We start from the raw sequence: 21,244 nt of genomic DNA on the forward strand, positions 1-21,244 counted from the left end.
GGATATGAAATTATTGACTGCAATTCACAGAAGGAGGAAAAAAAATGTTTTCATATCAACAGCCCAAAAATCAAATAGTCCTACAAATATTCCATATAATTTTAGTTCAAACCAATACATAAGATATGGCTGTTATTATGCTTTGTGTCATCACAATTGAAGCAAAAGTATGTGATTGATCCATCCGCAAAAAGGACTGCATGGATGGTTGGGATGCTTATTATATTTGGTGATCTGGTGATAGTAGTTGTATTCCTGGTCATAAAAGCACATTAACTTGTCTTTGGGCTTAGTCGCGGAACTCATCCATGAATGCTTCATGAAACGCCTTGAGACGGGATATAATGGCTGGAATCTTATCCTCCTGTGGAAGGATTGTACATCTCACATGCCATGTTCCAGGTACCTTCCACAAGATAAACAGGAAAAGAGCAAAAGCTTAGCAATATAACCATGAAGCTGGCATTCATACTACTGGTTCAAAAGAGAAAAAGGAAAAAAAAAGGATGCCCATGTATCGAAATATAACCCAGCCTCACCTGCCCAAAGCCAGATCCGGGAACAACAACAATACCAGTGGCATCAAGAAGGCGGCGAGCATAGAGCGCGTCTGGTGCTGCAATAACTGCCTTGGCAGCATCAATTGCCTTTTGAGGCAAGTGAAGGCGTGGGAAGAGATACATTGCTCCCTCAGCCTTGTTGCATGTTACACCTTCTAAGCTGTTAAATGCATCTTCTAAAGCCTGCAATAAGGATTACAATATAATCTTTCATAAACTTGAAACAGGGAAGCCACTTGTGGGCAATTAACACTTCATGTGAGGAATCAAAACAGGTTTGTTACAGCAAGCATATATGTTTGAGTGCCAGAAACCCTGGAATTGTCTCTTGAAAGTCAAGTAAATAGGTTTTTCAATAACAAGGAAGAATAACATGGTACTGACCTTTGCTCGCCTAGCTAACGATGAAAGAATCCCATTTTTCTCAGCGATAAATGATTTATAAGATTCATCTCCAACCTGCAAACTTATCAAAGTTATTTCTTTCATTGACATTCTATACCTCACTGGAACAACCAAGAAATGACTTTCCACTGTATTTTACATGAACTCCTATCAGTCACTATCTAACAGCAAGGTTCTTAAATTAAAGAGCTTTCAAGTAGTAAATAGATCAGTGAGACCACAATAACGCTCACCTTTGGTGGATTCATGACAAGACTAGCAATAATTTGGCCAGAGATATTGGAGCAGAGATTGACAGATGCCACTTTGTAGAACTGTTCTCTAACTTCAGCACTGAAACCAGTTACCTCCATGTAACCTCCCCTTTTTCCACACTCTCCATGGTAACCTTATGGGAATGACAGTACATGTTATTGAACATCCAGATCACAGCAATTCATAAGAAATGGTTATTGACATACCCTTGGAAATTGATTGAAATGATACTAAATAAAGGTCTTCCTCGCCATATCCCATTGACCTTGCAATCTTCTTGAAAGAGTTGAACTTCTTATTGTCGACATAGACATTTTCTTGATATACCTGCAAAAGTTTGCCACATTGCATTAGTAACTAAAATCCTTGAAAATGGATCAGGGAATATAACATGTAAACCATCTTGTCTTCAGAAATCTATCAAACTCTAAAGATCATTTCACTAGGTTTTATGATTGCCTTACCTCATCTGCTAGAAGAACCAACCCTTCATTCTTGCAAAATTCAACTATTTTCTTCTGGTTTTCCTCAGCAAGAACCTTTTGGACGAAAAGCCAACAATCAACTATACGGAATGCAGATTAAAAGGAGACCTCGTCATAATGATGCTTTGGAAACAAAGAACTGTGTTTGTTAGTGGCCTGCTATTTATTAAAAAAAAAGTGAAAAACTTGTTCCCTCTGCAAAATGATCAGGAGAAAATTCAGATAATTCATTGTTCTTAAACAAAGGAAAATGCATGCTCCCAAATGTACCAGAAATGATACTTTAAACAATAGAAATGATACTTCAAACATCATGTTGGAGGCATTAATCTGAAAAATTCAAATCATTTTGGATTGTTGATGTTTAGTACAATATGTGACATAAGCCAATCATTTTCAAGAAATGCAAAATGGATGTAATTATCATTAAGCAACTAGATTGAAAGCCACCTTTATTTGTTCAACAATACAAGTTGCTTAGCAAAATTAAAAAAAAATATATTTTTTGCTAAGTAGCCCCCATAATCCACCTATGGTTCAAAACAATCTAAGTAAAAGATCACATCATACCTGTCCAGTGGGATTGCCTGGATTTATAACCACTAATGCCCTAACAGTTATGCCTTTGGATCGAGCATCTTCTAATTGTTTCTTAACATCTGAAATCTCCAACCCCCATCCTGTTGCCTCGTCAAGGTAATATGGGACCTGAACAAAACAGTCCAACTTTCAGAGGAAACTCTGAATGTATTTAAAATAGAATAGATGAGAAGATAGACGTTTGTGAAACTAAACAAAATCTGAACTCTTAAACAGCTAAAGGTGTAGCTTATTCAGTTTCTTAATGTACCAAGTACAAATTTACATTTATATAACTTTCTAAAAGTAGTAGCAGAGATTTTACAGTGCATACACTAGTAACTATTTCCACACATGTACACCCCGTGAAACATTTTTTTTTTTAAATGAGGAATATGATGGCAATACACTGCATCTTAATCCTAGCACACTGTAGGGAAGAATAAAAAAAAACAGATGAACACATACAAGAGAGCCACCATGAAGAGCAATGGATGCGGAGTACAATGGATACTGAGGAATGGGGCAAAGGATGCCATCATTCTCAGACCTTATCAACAACTGCATCATCATGTGTACCTACGAGAAGAAAAAGAAATGCCAGCAGCATGTTATTTCCCTTCATCATTATTACAAAGAAAGTAGAAGAAAGGGTAAAGTATGTACTCCGGGGCTTGCTCCATCAGTTAGAAAAATATCATCTGCATGGGCAGGAAAACCATCACGAATTGCAATGCCAGCCGCAATTGCATCTCGTAGGCCTTTAATACCCTGTGACATTACAAGTACAATAGCCATTTCGGACTTGTCATGTTCCAAAAATCAATGGTAAGAGATAAAGGCATGTTCTTACCTGACTATGACTATATGCTCCTGTTGCTCTTCCAGGAATCAAGTCTAGTATCTTCTGTGCTCTTCCAATGGCATCTTTACTGTGATAAGGCATAAGATGTTAAGTTTAGGCACTATATGATATATTCATACTTGAAAATTGGAATATATATTAAATATGTTAAATTAGTAGCTGAAAACTGTTCACATAACTTGGTAAAAAGGTAAGTTGCTAAGAGAAACTTTTGACTTTCCTAATATTGTACGAAATCATCGGCTCAATGCACCAAGAAATCATTTGTTAGAAAATGGCTATTCAAGCTGTAACTTTATTCCATCTCAAAGATTTACAAGAGACTAAAAGAAATAAAAGAATCCACGGGTTAACAGGATACTATAGGCTTCTTCAGGTCTAGCAACTGTTTTCATTCATCAAATCGAATAGCAACTTTAGTAGACAATAACCAGGAAAACTAAACTCAAGTAAGCTTGGGAAGATAATATATAAATATAATAACAGCAAAATTCTGATCATTTTCAACCCAAATGTACAATGTTATGGTCCATAAATACCTGAACAAGGCATCAATATTACTTTTGCCCAAAAGGGCTGGATGATCACATAGTGCAAGAACCTGAAACAGGGCACGTAAAAACTGGGAAGAAACTGAAGCTTCTTGAAGTAAACAAGATCCAATGTTCTAACTACTAACCTCTCGGAAAAAGGTAATTGGCTGCTGACCAAGAGACTGAGGATTCCCAATATTGCAGTACAGTATCTGACAAGATAATTTGAAATTTCAGCTAACTGAAAGATGACACAAGCTGAAATGAAGGTTTTTTTTCTAAAATTTTCAAGGGGAAAAACTATCCTATGAACAAAAGCAGGTGCGACAAGGGGAAAAAAAGGAGGAGAGAAGTGTTACCTCATCAAAAGGAAGAGATCCTTGACTGGTTTGCAACTCTTGTTGTAACCTCTGTGCCAGAAAAAAAGATAAAGAACATTATGTTTAACAAATATCTTGTTAAATTAACATTCAGCAAGATAAATTCCTGTGTTATGTCTTTTCCTCAACACATGACATAATGAGAACTGAAAGTTTCGTTCTAGCTGGTGGGCTGTAACCACCACAGGGTAGTACGTTCCAATGACAATGTAAGTTTCGTCAAGAAAAAAATCATGTTTCAAAGATGTGACACAGGTTTGAAACATGAAATCTATGCACCTTTTAACCTTGACCTGGATCAGCCACCACACGGCTAGCAAAGGAAAGATCCTAAGACAAGAATGACTCTTAATGTTAAACATGCTGATATTATGCAATATTCATAGACAATACCTAAATTTTATGAAAGAAAGACCATGAACATCCAGGATAGAAGAAGCGTGTATGGATCTATAATATTGCAATCACCATTATCTTTTATCATCAATCGATGGTTGAAATGTACAACCTTAAGGATCCATATCTGAAGAGAGAAAGAGAAAGAAAAGAGAGACGCCAAAGACAAATAAGGTATATATATAAAGCAGGTGAAAATATGATGAAACAAATTCCATTTTTTATTAGTACAGTTAGATGTTAAGTTTGTTAGACATCTAGAAATCATTAGTTAAAACACCACGGTCAGTAAAAATATATCAAGATTTTACTTGAGGCAGAAGTTGCCTTAGATCACTGTAGTTGACCTGAGTTAATTGGCAAATCACTAAAAGAACGAAAAAAGGAACAAAGAACAAAGATATCCAAGACCATTTGCCCGTACTCATTGTGTGGATGACAAATGATCATTTGGTAAGCACCTGGGCATAGAATGAATATTCACTTTTGATCATTTGGTAAAATATGGATCCAACAAAGAAGTAGAAAACATAGAATGAATATTCAAGAGAGACAAGCACCTGGGCATGGCTGACAATTGCACCACGAACAGCATATTGACATTTCAAAACCTGAAGGACAAACGGAAAATTGTCTGAATGTCAAATTCCACCTTTCATTCAAGAACAACATAATGCCAAGATCAATATCTTTTACCCACAAACAGAACAATATGATGGAATACAGATAGAAATTAACTAAATCATAATAATAGAACACAAATGAGAATCCACTAAATCAGAATCATGAAGCCCTAGTTGTACTTCATCTAAAATATAGATTCAGTAGCAGGAAGATGACATAAATCAGATCGAGAGGCATAAGGATTTCAGAATTAATAAAAACTGAAATGCAGATGCAGTCACATGTTCAGAACGTCAAGACAAAGAAACACCTCAAACTATATGCATAGTAAGTACTTCATGCTATTGAACAAGCGGAATGCTCATCCAACCAAATCGACAAAAGCAATGACAAAAGGCATACCGCAGAACGATGCCATGATGAAGAAGACCGATTAAGAAAGAGGGAGTGAAAAATAGACTTCAAAATTATTAGCTTATGTATATAAAATTTTAAACGTAGAACCAATCTATAAATTAGAAAGGCATGAAATCATGATTAAGTAATCTTGTATTTGGTATTAGAAAAAAAAATAAATGCATAACATAATCAATGTGTGATTTAATTACAGAATAGAAAATGACACTAATATTAGCCTATTCCCCGATGCATGACAAAAACCAAAAGGAAATTTTCAAATGAGAGAACAACGAAAGAGCAAAAGCATTACTTTGCATACCCAATTGAAAATAATAAAGCAGCTCAAAGCAGGCGAACTTTACAGAAAAACTAGAGGACTAGAAGAACGGACAAGGAAACAACAAGCACAATCCCGAATCATCACCAGTGCCCAGCGATCACATCAAAAAGGCATCTTTATCAGTTAGATCATCGAAATATCGCGCCTTTGGATTGATAGAACAGGCGATCATTTTGCATAGTGAATCGAGATACGGACACTGAGCTTAAGACTTTACCACACAAGAACAAAAAAAAAAAAAAAAAAACGATTAGAAAAACGAAAAAGAACAGATCAAACCCAAATCCAGAGATCACATCTTTTGTCAGTGAAATCGACGAAAGATCGCACCTTGGGATTGATAGTGTCGATAGAAACAGGAGGAGCAGCGGCTGCGCGATCCATGGCGGACGGGGCAGAGGAAAAACGAGGCGTACAGAGCGACCGGGGAAAGAGGAAAACGAACGCAAGAGCAGGGTTTTAGGTCGCTCCGTGGCGAATCGACGCGTCATGAATTTGATAGCGTTGAAAACTACCTCCTCAGCGCACGGTGTCCGCGAGATGGCCTGTTCACGTCAGAGATCGCCCACAGGAAGCCCCCAAAAAAAGATAAATAAATAGGGGGAAAGATGTCTCCTTTTCTCTAGATTGGAACCCAAAATGGGCCCACAGAACGGCCGCAGGTATCGGTCCTGCAGTGGGAAGAACGCACACGGAGCTGTCTTCTGTTTTCTAGTCAGGTGACATGCTGAACAGCTGAAATTAAACTTGGACTTTGCTTCCGGTATTTTAGATGGAAAGAAACAAGAGAAACATTCGAGGACAACAGTTCATGAGGTTGAAAGCACATCGAACGGAATGGATTCAGGGATCGCTTTCGGAGGATTAGATCACCCACCCAACCCGCATCTAAAGACAACACATTAGACTTTGCTTCTAATTCTTTAAATCAAAGAGAAAACAGAAGTGCATCAGATGTTATCTATCGCACTGTATACAGTCGAATCCGATGCTATCCATCGCAGAAATGGTAAGATATGCAACGACTTTGGGAATCTGTGGAGAGCGATTCCGTTTGCCTAAACAACACCAATCAATGTTTCATGTTTGGAAGGAAAAATTGAATGCAAATGAAAAATTGAATGGGATAATTATAAATTATCTATAGTTAGATCTCTTTAATATCTTAATCTCTAGATTTTAAAAAATTATATTAAAATTTTTATAATTATGAAAGTAAAATATTTAACTTCATTTATTTTAACGATAAACAAAAAGATAATTTCAATATCTCAATTATATTTTTGATGATAATAGAGAACAATATCGTTGGAGTCGCGAGTGACTATTGTAATTATGATTGTCGAGAATAATACAGTGGATATCCTTATAGATGATCCCGGTGGAGCCTTAGAGGTGAAGTTAAAAGACTTATGCAGTTTATCATGTTTATCCCTCGTATAGCGCGTATATATATATATATATATATATATATATATATATATATATATATGTGTGTATATATATATATATATGTGTGTATATATATATATATGTGTGTATATATATATATATATGTGTGTATATATATATATATGTGTGTATATATATATATATGTGTATATATATATATGTGTATATATATATATATGTGTATATATATATATATATATATATATATATATATATATATATATATATATATATATATATATATATATATATATATAAGAGAAAAAACTGTTAAAATCTTTTTAGATGGAGGCCACTTTTTAATGCAGAACAAAACAAATGAGCTGCATGGCATATGATGCTCTTGCATATCTTTCTCCCTCACAAGATCTCTCTCTCAACAAGTTACAAGACTATACAGTATCATCAGACACACCATTTTCTGGTCAGTATGAAAAATTGAACCCCTGCAAAATAAAAGGCTCAGAATCATACATTCTCAAACACAACATTTTCTGGTTAGAATGAAAAGTTGACTTCAAAGCCTACAATATCCAAACTTGGAAGGTGCCAAGATTTAGGTTATTGTTCCACAAGAAAATCCAATGCTCCATTGATCAAGGAAAGACAACTGGTGTTTAATGAAACAGAGTAAAAGCCAGTAATTGTGTTTGTAAATGGCAGTTAAAGAATTGTATTTATGTTGGCCTTTCTCTGCTGTGTCTTTCTATATCACTGCCTTTGTGTTTGCCCTCCAAAACTTCTACTCCAGGATCTGGCTACTCATTCTTATTGAGCTAAAGCAATGCAGAAGAGGTATAAATCCTCCTCTAGTTTTCTTTTTTTTTCTCTGTTTTTCTTCTGTGATTTTTTTCTCTCTGTTTTTCTTTCCTGTTTAATGATAATCTGTTCATCATGTTCTCAAAGTGTCTCATTTTCTTTTAAGCTTTCATTTATGAGACAATCTTTGGAAAAAGATCAACATTGATCAAGAAATTTCTGCTTTCTTTTATGTGTCAATCCAGCAAGGCACTCAGGAACTTTGTTTGAGAATGATGCTTTTGGTTGTGGATTTATTCTTTGCTTCATAGGCTTACCTCTCTCTTTGTACTGCACATCTACTGCTTGTTCCTTTCTGTGGGTTGCAGTCGCAAGATGAAGAAGCCTCCCGTTTTCCCCAAAGATAAAAATGGGAACCGCCGTGCGATTGGTTATGATGATCTCCAGTCGGGCTTCCCAAAGGTACTTGTTTTCTCACACTTTTTGTCATCCTTAGAATTGCCACTGGTGCAAGAGAATTGCCCTTTCATGATCTATCACGCTGGTGAAAGATGAATAGAAAGATCGAGGAGCCGTAAATCTAAATGCATATATGTCCAAGTACTCTTCAGTCTCTAAAGAAAGAGGAGTAGAGTAGAGTTCATTCATTCTTGTTCTTAGAACTGAACGGTTTAATCTTTGATGTTATTCTGTTGCCATGTTAATTTTCTGATCAGATCGTAGAAGAAGGAAGAAATCAAGCAAAAGACAGAGAATTCTCACTGCCAAATTCTGACTCGTTCAGGAAGAAGGTGGGGATGAAAGAAAGAAAGAACAAGACATGGAAGAGGTCGCTATCCTCCTGGTTCAAGTTTCATCAGAAGAAGGCAGCAGAGGAAGCACCACCGACAACCAAGTTCGCCAAGGGCTCGAATCCTTTGGATACAGAGCGCAGTTTGTTCTCAGGTCCATTGTTTGGAAATAGTAGAAGATTTGGAATGGTTCAGCAACACAATTGGCTCGCTGCTTCAGGACCTCTTGCTTGCTGCTTCACTCCTACAAGAGCAGAGGAAACTGAGGTGCCTTACATGTACTTGGACAATCATAACAATCCTGTGGGAACTCAGGCGTTTGGTCCTGTTTACCTGGTAACCTAAGCCATGAAGAAGCTCACCTCAGAAGAACGCAAGCATGAGTGCCACTTATATACGAGCTCATGTGTGTGGTCGATAGACTATTGTTCCATGACAGTGGAGGAACTGTGAGAGGTTGTCGTTCTTGTGGTTTTGCTGGTTTCACAGTTTCTGCTTGAAATGCATCAATGATCTTTAAACTGATGGCCACTGGTTACTGAATTGCTTTGATTGAGATATCAGAACAGTTCATGTTCATAAACATTGGGTGTCAGTTGAAATCTGCATTCCTGTGTGTGTCTGCTTGAGTTTGTGCAAGAAATATTGTGAGAAATATTTGGAATGTTTGATGCAGCAACCAATGCTGACATTTGATGCACCCCTCTCTAAGAGTTGGTATGTTTTATTAGAAAGATCACAATCCAGCTCATAAGATAAATTTTCTTTCAAGATATGAGTCCATTCTCAAAACCTAAATCAAATCTGACAGAACCCATTAAGATTTCATATTAGATCCAATTCTAAGACAAGGACCAAATTGTTTTCATCTATATATTTCTTTATCATGTTTTTGATCCCTAAAAAACAATCTTCTCCTCATTTTTATTTAAAATTGTTTTTCTTTGGTCGTATCATTCGTAGGCATTTTATATTTTATACTAATTATGTTTCATAAATCATATTTATCTCTCCATAAATGAAATATGTAACATGCTTTAGGGATAAAATCCAGACCTTTATGTGTTTTTTTGTATGACAATGAGCTGAAATAAGTTTCAAGTTGACCTGCTTCGCAAAACAAAACCTGCCTGCAATCGGCGGCAAGCCCAAACAACTTCGCAACAGATGGTATAAATGACCAAGTATCACTCCGGGCAACACAACAAGGCTCAAAACACCCACAAATCTAAAACATATATGTAGGTTTTAAAGCTACAAATGAAAGTTTTCTCCAGTTTTATAGAGATTTAGTCATTCAACTACAGAAAAGAACACTAAGAACAGAAAAGGGGTACAAAAGAGGATCTTCAACCAAAACTGTCGAGTCTGCTCTGAAGTGTTACATAATATCACGATGTTGTAAATTCCATTATCAGGTATCTTGTGAGCTTGGAGATCAAAAGACAATTGTTGCTTAGCACACTTGTTTGCAAGCCAAAGACATGAGTGGGAGTGAAATCTTAGACTAGCTTTGTCTTTGAAAAGTCCACCCCTGGGTGCTGCACAAGCAAAAACGATCAAAATCTCGATGAGATTCAAGGCAAGCAGGTAGACAAAAAGTGGACAGGAGAAGTGTCAAGAGAACAGAGATGCCTGTTCACCTGGGCCATAAACTGCTTGAGCATGTCTTGCTTCTGAATCTCATCACTTGTTGGAAGACCCCTGGCTTTCTGTCGCTGGTCAAACTTCAAAAGAAAAAGGTAAAGATCAGAAAAATTAGAGTCATGCTAGAACAGTACAAGAAGATAAAATCGTAGTACAGATACTTAAGTGATATGAACTTCTTGCATAGTTCAACAAAGAAGATAACTATTTACTGCATGTATCAGTGATGAATTTAACCACTGCAATAGGTACCCTATAGATCCCAACAAATTGAATTTTTACAAACTTATGCAAAAATTGAGACATTCCAAAGTTACGATACCGATGACTCATAGCATGACCAAGGTTCCACTCATCAAAGGGACATTAGGCAGGCAGTGGCACAAGTAATTCCAAGCATTGAAAAAACACAAGTGATTTGGTGTCCGAACGCAATACACAGGATTTTCGACGATGAGGCCCAGACAAAAACACAATTAAATCAAGGAAAACAATCCTCCATAAATCAGGATAATATTCACAGATAAGTCGATTTTATCGTTGAACGAGAAAGACTTACCATCATTTTCTCTACGACCTGCCGAGTTTCAGAATCCAGGTCAGACAACTTGCTACTCTCAGGTTGTACTTTCTGTAAATCAATTTCAGGCTCACCCTGTACCATGCAATTCCACCAGTTCGTCTTATTTTGCTTGGTCAGAAGTACAGAAATGAAATTTCCATCCTCTGTACGACAACATCAAATACTTATAAATCATAAGAACACTCGAATACATAAGCACCAGATGCAGTTGCATAAACATACCTATGCTCCAGAAGCAATCTTCTGTCTTCACTGATTGGTAAAAATCACCCTGGAAGAATTATGACATAGAACATGTAAAATACAAGAAGAAAAAGAGCTTCTGTCAATAAAATCTTCTCGATGCAGAGTTATACAAAAATTTGTCACGTATCTTATGCACTATTTAGAGACTTACATCAATAATCAGAGGTTGTCCCTTTAACCCGACCTTCAGATGGGTCTTCTTTATCTCACAAGTAACAAACCTTGATCTTGTTCCCTGAGGGACTGGAATATTGACAGTCACTTCTTGAAGCGTTTGAGTCCAGGAGTAGTTATCAAAGTCCAGACCATTTCCAGAGTTTGGCTCTGCAGAACAAAGTACAGTTATGGTTCTTCATGGATGAAAGCTTAAAAGCATATAAATAGCAGTCAAAGGCTTCAAGAATCAAAAAATAATACATGAAAACTTTTATCTCAAAGTTTTCCAGGTTCGAATTGCAGACCTTAAACAAGATAGCTTTTCCCTGTAAGTCCTGACATTAACACTATGATTCCATCTGAAGGAAAACATTTCCTAAGAAGTCATACAATTTCTGATGACACCAAGAACATATATAAGTTACAAACTTTTTTGCACCTACTTATGAATTCGCCCAAATTGCTACCAACTGAAATTGTCGGTGAAGGAAGCGGATTGACTGAGTGAGAAAATTGCAGAAAATTGAGAAAATTCAATTAATGTGTTTTTTTTCCTATTAATAATCAAGTGGTTGTGAAATCATTCAAATAGAATGCATCATTCACAGTGCTATCACTTGTCCATCTATCTTTGCTCGTGTCAAGCACGACCTGAATACAAACACCTTTAGCAATTATAAGGCACCTTTTTCTTTAGCACAATGCCTCCGTGCCGTATACTAAGAGTTTGCTCCGTGGCATCACCATAAAATCAAATGAGCAAACACAAAAAAGGGCCAAGAGTGTACGAAAAATCAAGGAACCCTACTAAAAATCTAATTTTGCATCTCCACACAAGTCTCGTCCAGTTAATCTTTAACCTTTTTAGTCTAAATTAGCCAAGTTTGGTGTGTTATATATATACCATACGAGAAAGAAAGAATTAAGGATCTCAAAAAGAAAGATGCGAGCTTACTTCGCAAATTCTTCTTCTCCTCAGCGTTGGCTGCCGCAGCCACCTCTTCCTGAAGACGATTCTTCTGGGCCTCGTCCGCGGCCCTCTTCTTCAGCCTTTCCTCTGCGTCGAACTTCTCCTTGGCAGCGGTCACCGCCTTCACGACCTCGCCCACGGCGGCCTCGTCCTTGAAGAACTCTGTCCGCCGCCTGACGAGGTCGATCGCGGCCTCGAGCAAGGGCATCGGCCCCCGCTTGGCGAGCACCGAGGCCAAGGCCTCATCGTCGGCATCGCCCCAAGAAGACGAGGACGCCTGCGGTCGGGTATCTTCTTCGATATCTGAGATGACGGCCATGGCAATGGGACCGGGCGTAAGGAGGCAGCAGAGCGAGAGGAGCACGAGGGACATGGATGGCTCGAGCGTGGGAGGGTTTTATAGAGGCTGAGAAGAAATCCCGCGAAAGCTTAATCGGATCCCACGATGCGGATCCGAATTGAGTAATTTCTTACCCAACTTCCCTGCTCGTCTTATGACTTGCTGAGACATGCGGCCCACAAGCGGGTCCCACCGTCCCATCAATGGGAAACCAAAAGGTCTTCACGGATGTCTCCACGTTTGCCTACATTTGCGACCCAAAACGGGTCGGATTCTCATCACTTGTGCAGGTACATTTATTTATTATTTGGGCACCCAAAAGTCTCTCTCTCTCTCTCTCTCTCTCTCTCTCTCTCTCTCTCTATATATATATATATATATATATATGGGAAATTATGATATGATTTAGGGATATTAGTATATATATATATATACTTTATATTTATTAATTTAAAAAATATATGAATTTTGTGAGGAAAGAAAAGAGGAAGTAATGATTTAGCGAAATTACCATTCCAGAAGGATTTAATAGTCCTTACAAAATTGACCACCTATTTTCTCCCCGTATTCATGTGAAAAGCTTATAAGAAACCATTTGAATATTAAATTAATTAGTAAAAAAGCTATAAATAGTTATTAATTAGAAATGATTAACTGAATAAATTTATATAACATAGTTGTAACCCTTTTTTCTCATTTTCTTACTTGAAAAAAAGCCAAATATGGTACACTCCTCAAACCCTAGTGGTTAGATTTATATAACGCAACTCTAATCCGATTTATCATTTTCTTAATTTGAAAAATGATATATGGTACACATCTAAATTATCATTATTTGTTTCTTAATTCTTAAAAATCTTGATAAGAAATAAATATATTTAATTTCTGATATGGTATAAAATCTTCTCACATCTATTAATATTCTCCTTTGTCTCGTATATAAATTCGGAAATGCACCTTTCCTTATGATCAATCATGCCACATGACTAATAATAAAAATTACAATATCTAAGTTAAAATAGTTAAATTAAAATTTCTAATTTAAAACTTTCAAAATTTATTTAAAATATATATCGATGATATGATCATTATTTTGGATCAATTGGTGTGGAGTTTGATCAATTCCTTAGTTGGAACTAATTATGGGCCATGCATTCACTCTCATCATTTTAACGATCGACTTAATATTATAATTACTTCATTAAACGTCATAATATCCTCCTCCTAAGAAGACAATCATTTACTCTTGCTGAGGCATATTCAAACGATAAGAGGAGTCCTATTTTTTACTTGCAATGGTAAAAATTGGATATGCATCTTGACGATCGATATGAAGTGCGTGACCTAACTTAAAATAAAAGTTCGTTCTAATTGATCTTTAAAACTATTCTCCTTCTACTAAACAAATTTAGATAGAATTCCTTTCATCCGGTTTACATTTATACAATCCGAATGACGTGATAGAAGCATTAATCCAATGATCATATACACCGTCTCTAATGCTCTAATATATGTTGGGAAGAAATATGTTAAAGCGGAATAATTCTTTCCCTCTTTGTGTATCAAAATAGGTTCCTCATCAAAATACCAACTTGATATCCAAATGAAAATATCAACCAGCACAATATAAACAATAGAGCAAAAATCAATCACATAGTGAGATCAAATCTTTTTAACGTGGAAAATCCAATGTGGGAAAAACCACGGGACCGTAGTCCACCTCAAACTTCCACTATCAATAATACTGATAACACGTTTACAGTAGGTCTTCTCTAGAATAACTAGAGGATTAGAATAACATCAAGAACATAGATCTTGGCTCAGGAATAGCTTATCTTCATCATATACGTGGATCTCCTCCCAAGAGAATTCTAGGTCTCACAAAATGGATATCATAGGAAAGTACCTTATAGAGGGTAAACTGCAGATCAACACCGTTAGGATTGTAGAGTTTGCTGCAAGGATTCTCCACATAAAATTTGGAGTAAAACTGACAATGTTTGACCACCGATCGTCAAACAGAAAACTCAGAAACCTTACTTTCTCTCTCCTCTTTTCTCTATACGTTGCATTGATCTATTTTCCTCGTCTTCTTTCTTATATTTTTAATTTCTTTCATTTGCTGATTTGGACTTAATGGGCTCAATTGTCGAAGTCGACTGGACCCAACAATATATTTGATTTTTCTAACACCTCTACGAGAAAACACTACGGAATGATCATCAAACTATTATCTCGATTGTATCATTTTAATAATTTATGACATAGTTTTAGCTCCACTTTGTCGATAACAAAATTGTCGATCATTCAACAAAGTGACGATGATTACATAACGAAATTGAATAACGAGATTTAATTGATTAATTGATCCACATCCATTCATGCATATCCAATACCTTATTATTGGTCCAAAGTCATCCAAATTTCTTTAGTAATCTCTCATGGGAGAAAGAAAAAAACAAAAGACAACATCGACAAGCAACACAAAGACAAAAAGACCTTTCTAAAATTTACCCCCATTATATTGAGAAATCGAAACGACAATTGTCATTCATTCATCTATGAGTTGATTGCTTTCTCCGCTCGTGACTAAAGCTAGTCGCATCTTCAAAAGGGTCACATCCTTACGTCGATCGAATCCCAATTTAATTATTATGAACTACTACACAATTTAGCACAAGCCGACAATGGTTTGACTTATGGCTTTATTGTCTCATCAAGAAGGGTGTGTATTTAAGTCAATCATAGATATTTGCATTCTTAAGATGATCGTAGTGTCTTCATTTATATGCTCATGTCGGTCATTATCTCAAGATTGATAACTTTGCGTGTCTTTTAAAAAGATCATATCCGAAGGTCAACCACAAGACATCTTCAACTCGGTCATATTTCTAATTGACCGGATGGCCGAGTAAATTATATCGTGTATAAACCACTCCTTCAAAAATCCATCTTAAAGAGTTGAATATTATTTTTAATACATAATCCTAAAAAAAAATATACATTACAATAAATGATCAACTAGTTGACATCCTTGCCATCCAAATAACTCCAACCAACATCCGAGATTAACCAAAATAATCCTTCGATAAATCTGCTTTGTAATATGAAAAGAAAATATAATGATCACAAATGTCTAGTAGAGAAAGGCAAAAAAAACAAAAAAATTCAAAGATTGCTAATAACAATATGCTAGATAAATAAATATCATTACGAAAAGAGTATCCAAAGGGAATAAGAAAAATATCAGTCAACCAACGAAGAATATTGATATGAGGATTATAATATATGGATGGCTACCGACACCTCATCTTCATCTAGCCAAAAACCTAATTGGCACATCAAATTCACTTAGTCGACGCATCATTTCCAACTAACCAATATCTCAAACCCATTCGACCAATATATCATTTAGTGTTGGAGCCTACGAGGTTGACAATGTTGCACCCCCAAGAAGAGGGTCTTTAGCTCCATGCAATCGATCGTGTAATATTAATGGAATACTAACTCAATGAATTATTATCTTATATTTTACAGATTTAATAGTACATGTATGATTTGATAGTACATATAACTGTTTCTAACATTAACTACGATCACAAACTCAACATTCATATTATAAAAGGGCCCCGTGTATGTTATCAAACACCTGACTCTTTGTTAATATAAGTTATGTTTGATAGATTCAATATGTTCAACTTAAATTGACTTAAGCATCTATTGGATCTTGTCGAGTAGATCGCCTACCTAGTTTCGTAAGTCTCTGACTTAGACTTTCTACTCACTTATGACATTACTATACTTTAAGATAAACTTAAAAGTAGATCTCGATTGACTCTGAAATCTCATCCGAGTTGGATAACCAAAATTTTGATTTAACATATATCACATAGCAATACAAAATAATATCATCATACACATACGATCATGTATCATGATATGCATACATCATCAATAGCGTTAAATCTAGACACTAGAGTTGTGCTCTCTCAATAGTTCTCGTAGGCATCATAATAACTCAACTCTCTTAATAATTAATGGAAAGAAATCATGCCACACTCTCGATGATATCTTTCATCAACACATCTCTTTTATCCTGAATGGAAAAATAGAGAATTATCTTGCTTGACGACCTACTAATCCCTTAGGTGTCGATCTCGAAAGCACCAAAAGAAACTGCTCTACGAGTACTAGCGCTATCGCTCTCATCCTACCACATCACACGTCATAATATCACAAACATTACGAGCTCATCATGCAAGAATATCTATCGCACAAAGTGCAGACTATGCTAAATTTTACCATGTCGAACCTGCGTACATGCAGGACGAGACCCATGCATAACAGTGCTATGACTTGTTCTCGTGCTTAAGCCCGCTATGGGCTGCCTTTGCCATCCAACGAGCAAATGCTAGTGTTCACAGCAACTCGTGGTGGCGTACCACAATTGATGTCCATCCAAATCTCCAAATAATACCAAATTAATCTCAGTAAGCTGGTGTTTCTATCAAATAAGAAATCCCATTTACCCTTCTGAGAAGGTCAGACTTAATAGGACAACAACCGACCAACATGTTCCCTTCGATACGATACGTTCGTCCAGGATAAAAAAAAAAAAAAATCTATTTGAATACGATACGATACGTTCCTTTCAAAACGCTTGACACGACCAATATCTCTTTTGTACATGGTATATTTACCCAAGATGAAAAAAAAAAAACATCCAATGAGTTTAACGCAATCTACGTATCACTAGGCCCAAAGCATCATTCTTATATTCGATGCGTCTGTTAGCTATATATATATATTGTTGAATAGCTAATTAATTGAGGTGTTAGATCAGGTTTACAAAGATGTACAGTTCTTGTGCACAGAACAGTAAGCCATGCTGTTTGTCTGGTTCATGTCGACATGAAAAGGTTTGGCATGGTTTGCATGAAAACAATCTGAAATCAAAGTGAAAGGAGAGTGTTTGTTCCACCTCCACCATCATGTTTGTGCATGCCTTTGATATCAGTCCTTGTTGTTTCTTGTGTGACAGTGGTGATATCTTGACCTACCTCAGAATCCAAGCAGATATCTGCACCACATGTGAATTGCAGCCCTCAGAATGGAAAGATAGCTCATGGCAAGCCTTCCAGGCATCAAGAGAATGGCTCTGAGAAACTAGACCAAACCAAGCTTTCATGATGTATCTAATGGTCAACTTGCTTTGTGGACTATGACCTCATCCTTTTCTCATGGTCAAAAGGAACCAAAAAAGACATGATCTTAAATGCTTTGGAGGCCAAACTCACTGGTGCCAACAGCTTACAAGTGTTCAAATGGTTGACATTGATTCTCTTCAGAGGCTACTTGGAAGGCGAGGCTATAGTTAGATATGCTTGCAGAACCTTAACTCTCCTCCTCTCCTTTTACAAAGTTTTGTTGCTTACTATGGCAGGACACAGTGGGTTGATGAAGAGTGATGCCTACCTCAAAGAGACACACCAATTCCTCCATTTGCATTGGTCACTGTTCCTGACTGGCAATTCCAAGACATGAACAGATTAGACTCTGCTTGTTTGAAGACTCTTATCACTAGTGATTGTGCTGCAACATGAAACTGAAAAGCAAACACCCATTCAATTTTCATATCAACAATGGAGTGTGACCTTATTTTCTTAAGATTTATTGGCATCAAATTACTTCCAACTTTTTTGTTGGCTGGAATATGATGCTTCCTTGGCACTCGGAAAAGGATGTTTGTGATGGTGCTGTCATTTTCTGCATTGCTAGGGAAAAAATGCATCTCAAGAACAGGGATGAATTGGTTTCTTCTCTAATTATTTTTCTTTTTCCAGCTACTGTGGACCAAACTTCTGAAAGATTGGATCGAAATGCAAAGAAAGAGATATCTTTCTGCTAGCATTGACATTCCTTCGATTTAAGATAGTGAAAAGTAGTTTTGGCTTTCATCATCCTTCAGAAATGATGCACCACCCAAGTGATAAAGACAGAATCCCTGTCATCAATGTCTGCCAAAAGTCCTTTGTCTCTTTGAACCATATGAAAGCCACACCTGAAATATGTTATCCTACTTTGTTACTCAGTATCTTAATTCATCAGCATGATATTGGAAGATCACTGATATTATACAATAAGAAAAAGTTCTAACAGCAGTCAACATATGAACCTAACACAGGAAGCAGTCCCATAGATTGGCACAATAACATCAACTGTCAAGCTCCAGGGCACCATGTATGAACCGCATGCATGAATTCCATCCACCAAGGCTTAGATGGTCTTCACAGTGGGCAGATACATGGCTCACCAAATGCAGAAGCAATTACCCAACTTCTTAGAAGTTGGAAACTGTAGGCCATCAACAGGAAGAACTTGGTCTTCAGGGGAGGAAAGCAAAGAGGAACTTGGGGCAGTAACAAGCACCTTCTCTTTATTCCCCATGATCTCTTTGTCCCCAGTGCTTTTGAATCAAAAGACCTCCTTAGTGAAAGATAGGAGGAGAGATTACCTACAGAAATCCATATTTTAAATGAATGGAAGTCCTACTTAACAAATCAATTTCATGATGTAGCTGTTTCAGCCAGAAATATTTCATAATGTAGCAGCTAAGTGGCAAAGTTTCACCCACCAAATCTACTCGAAAGGAGATCTTCTCTCTGGTCAATGCAGCATCAATCATGGCCTTTAAAGAGTGTAACAAATATTTTGTCGATGAATGGCCTTCTTTGTCTCTTGAAGGAAATCAAATGGTGTTGCACTTTGGTGGTTTCATCAGACACTTGTGACTCAGAATTCTCTGCTTTATATGCACTATGGTAAGAGCTGCTGATTAGCTTCTCTCAGGGAAAGGGTTTGCTAATGATGCCATATGGCTGAAGCTTTCTCTTTAAGGATTAAGAATCAATTAAGTGAAGCCCACAAATTGCACACATGGATCTAGAGTGCTTTTAGGTGCAAGCTCCTTCTAGCATGTGCAATGCATAAGAGCAAAAGGTAAACTGGTGAAGGCATTTTTCTTGCCGCGATTGACTGGTAATTGATCTTGATGTTCTTGGTGAGGGTCACATGATCACACAAAAATGGTGAATAGCTGGACTGTGCATTCAGCTTTGGACTAACCATACCTAGCAAAGTGTCAAACTAACCTTCTTAGTTCAACTCAAATGATATCTAGCAACATGCATTTCTTGAGTTTAAATATCTAAAGAGACAGTAAAAGATACTCTCATTCTAGCATGCCCCTGGAGACTTTTTAAGTCCTCCAAAAAGCTTATGAGAAAGTAACAGGACATTGATGACAACAAATTTCAATCCAGATCAAGTTGAAACATTGGATCAGATACAACATATACAAACATTTCATTTTCTTTGTTTCCTATTTGAATCTTACAAATTGCAAAGGGTGAATACTTTGATCCATTCTTTTCCTCAATTGCAAAAAGGGTGAAGTCTCATTGATACCTTTAGCCAAAGAAAAAAATGAAGAAGGTATCAACCATGATCATGGGAACCAAAACTTGGATGGAAGCAGAGTGCTATTGCTGTACATCATGGAGGATCCACCTCCTTTTACTTGAAGAAAAAAGAGTACTACTGACAAAAAGCTGTATTAGCCACTGCCTGGAGGTTGTGTATAAATTCTTGAATTCATTACTGAATACCAGATCATGATAAACAATCCTTCAAGTACTAGAAAGAGTAGAGTTGAAGGTCCCAAATATGTGGTGAACTACTAAAGCTGAGATCGTAGTGGAGAAAGTAAAACAACTGTGGATAAATGAACAAGCAAAGGTGCCACAAAAAGAGTGGTGGTTGGAGAAAGACAATCATTGAAGTAATTAAGAGTGAGTCAGTTGGTTATCGACAGTTTATCGCGCTATTTGTATCAAACCTTTTGAAGTATAAGGTTTCTAAAGGTCATTGGTGATAGGTTGGTGCTAGTGAAGGAGCAATGGCTACCAAAACTTCTAACATCTATCAGTCTTAGGGTTGATATGTTGCCAAGTGCACACAAGAACCTGATATAATACTTCAAGACTTTCTGCTGATTGTTCCCTTGATGTAGCATCTGGTGCCTACCAGTGGAGTGGATTTGCATTAAAGCCAGATAATCTAATTCTGTGCTTACTGCTCTGCCAAATAGTTATGTTGCTCATACTCTTGAAGTTAATCTTTCTGACTGCATCTGTTGTCAAGAGCAGGTTGCCAAATTGGTGAAATAGATAATGATCTAACTTCAACATAAGCAGAAACAACAGTACCCCGAGATGCTTTCTTTCTCTTTTTCTGAATCAGCACATCAAAGAACGTCGGTTATTTCTGTAGATTGATCCAACAAATCTGATGAGAAGCTTAGTTGCTACTGTTCCTGTGAGAGTGAACAGAATGAGACAGAAGGCAGTGCCCTTGGTGGGGTTTTGTGAATACTTGAAAGTTCCATGCATGTGGCTTGAAGCAATGCCATTTTCCTTTA

General features: G+C 36.8%; 3 protein-coding genes across 3 annotated transcripts; 1 reads left to right on the forward strand and 2 right to left on the reverse strand.

The window, feature by feature from the left end:
- Nucleotides 1-33: 33 nt before the first annotated feature.
- On the reverse strand, nt 34-6,323 carry LOC103976115 (alanine aminotransferase 2). Its single transcript, XM_009391305.3, has 15 exons — nt 6,152-6,323; nt 5,019-5,069; nt 4,042-4,092; nt 3,829-3,894; nt 3,689-3,750; nt 3,138-3,216; nt 2,951-3,055; nt 2,753-2,863; nt 2,276-2,413; nt 1,685-1,759; nt 1,427-1,547; nt 1,199-1,353; nt 945-1,019; nt 540-743; nt 34-406 (listed from the first exon to the last, which is right to left on the reverse strand). Exons 1-15 carry the CDS (start codon nt 6,203-6,205, stop codon nt 290-292), a joined length of 1,464 nt encoding a protein of 487 aa, XP_009389580.2. The 5' UTR covers nt 6,206-6,323; the 3' UTR covers nt 34-289.
- A 1,546-nt stretch (nt 6,324-7,869) lies between these two features.
- LOC103976114 (uncharacterized) lies at nt 7,870-9,348 on the forward strand. The gene is made up of 2 exons (XM_065094629.1): nt 7,870-8,494; nt 8,749-9,348. The coding sequence occupies exons 1-2, from the start codon at nt 8,408-8,410 to the stop codon at nt 9,166-9,168; spliced, it is 507 nt and encodes a 168-aa protein (XP_064950701.1). The 5' UTR covers nt 7,870-8,407; the 3' UTR covers nt 9,169-9,348.
- Nucleotides 9,349-10,135: 787 nt separating this feature from the next.
- On the reverse strand, nt 10,136-12,798 carry LOC135604816 (protein BOBBER 2-like). The gene is made up of 6 exons (XM_065094469.1): nt 12,411-12,798; nt 11,451-11,623; nt 11,276-11,324; nt 11,030-11,196; nt 10,467-10,550; nt 10,136-10,364 (listed from the first exon to the last, which is right to left on the reverse strand). Exons 1-6 carry the CDS (start codon nt 12,796-12,798, stop codon nt 10,326-10,328), a joined length of 900 nt encoding a protein of 299 aa, XP_064950541.1. The 3' UTR covers nt 10,136-10,325.
- Between the last annotated feature and the right edge of the window lie 8,446 nt (nt 12,799-21,244).

Source organism: Musa acuminata, chromosome BXJ2-2, assembly GCF_036884655.1.
Source record: "Musa acuminata AAA Group cultivar baxijiao chromosome BXJ2-2, Cavendish_Baxijiao_AAA, whole genome shotgun sequence".
NCBI lineage: Eukaryota > Viridiplantae > Streptophyta > Magnoliopsida > Zingiberales > Musaceae > Musa > Musa acuminata.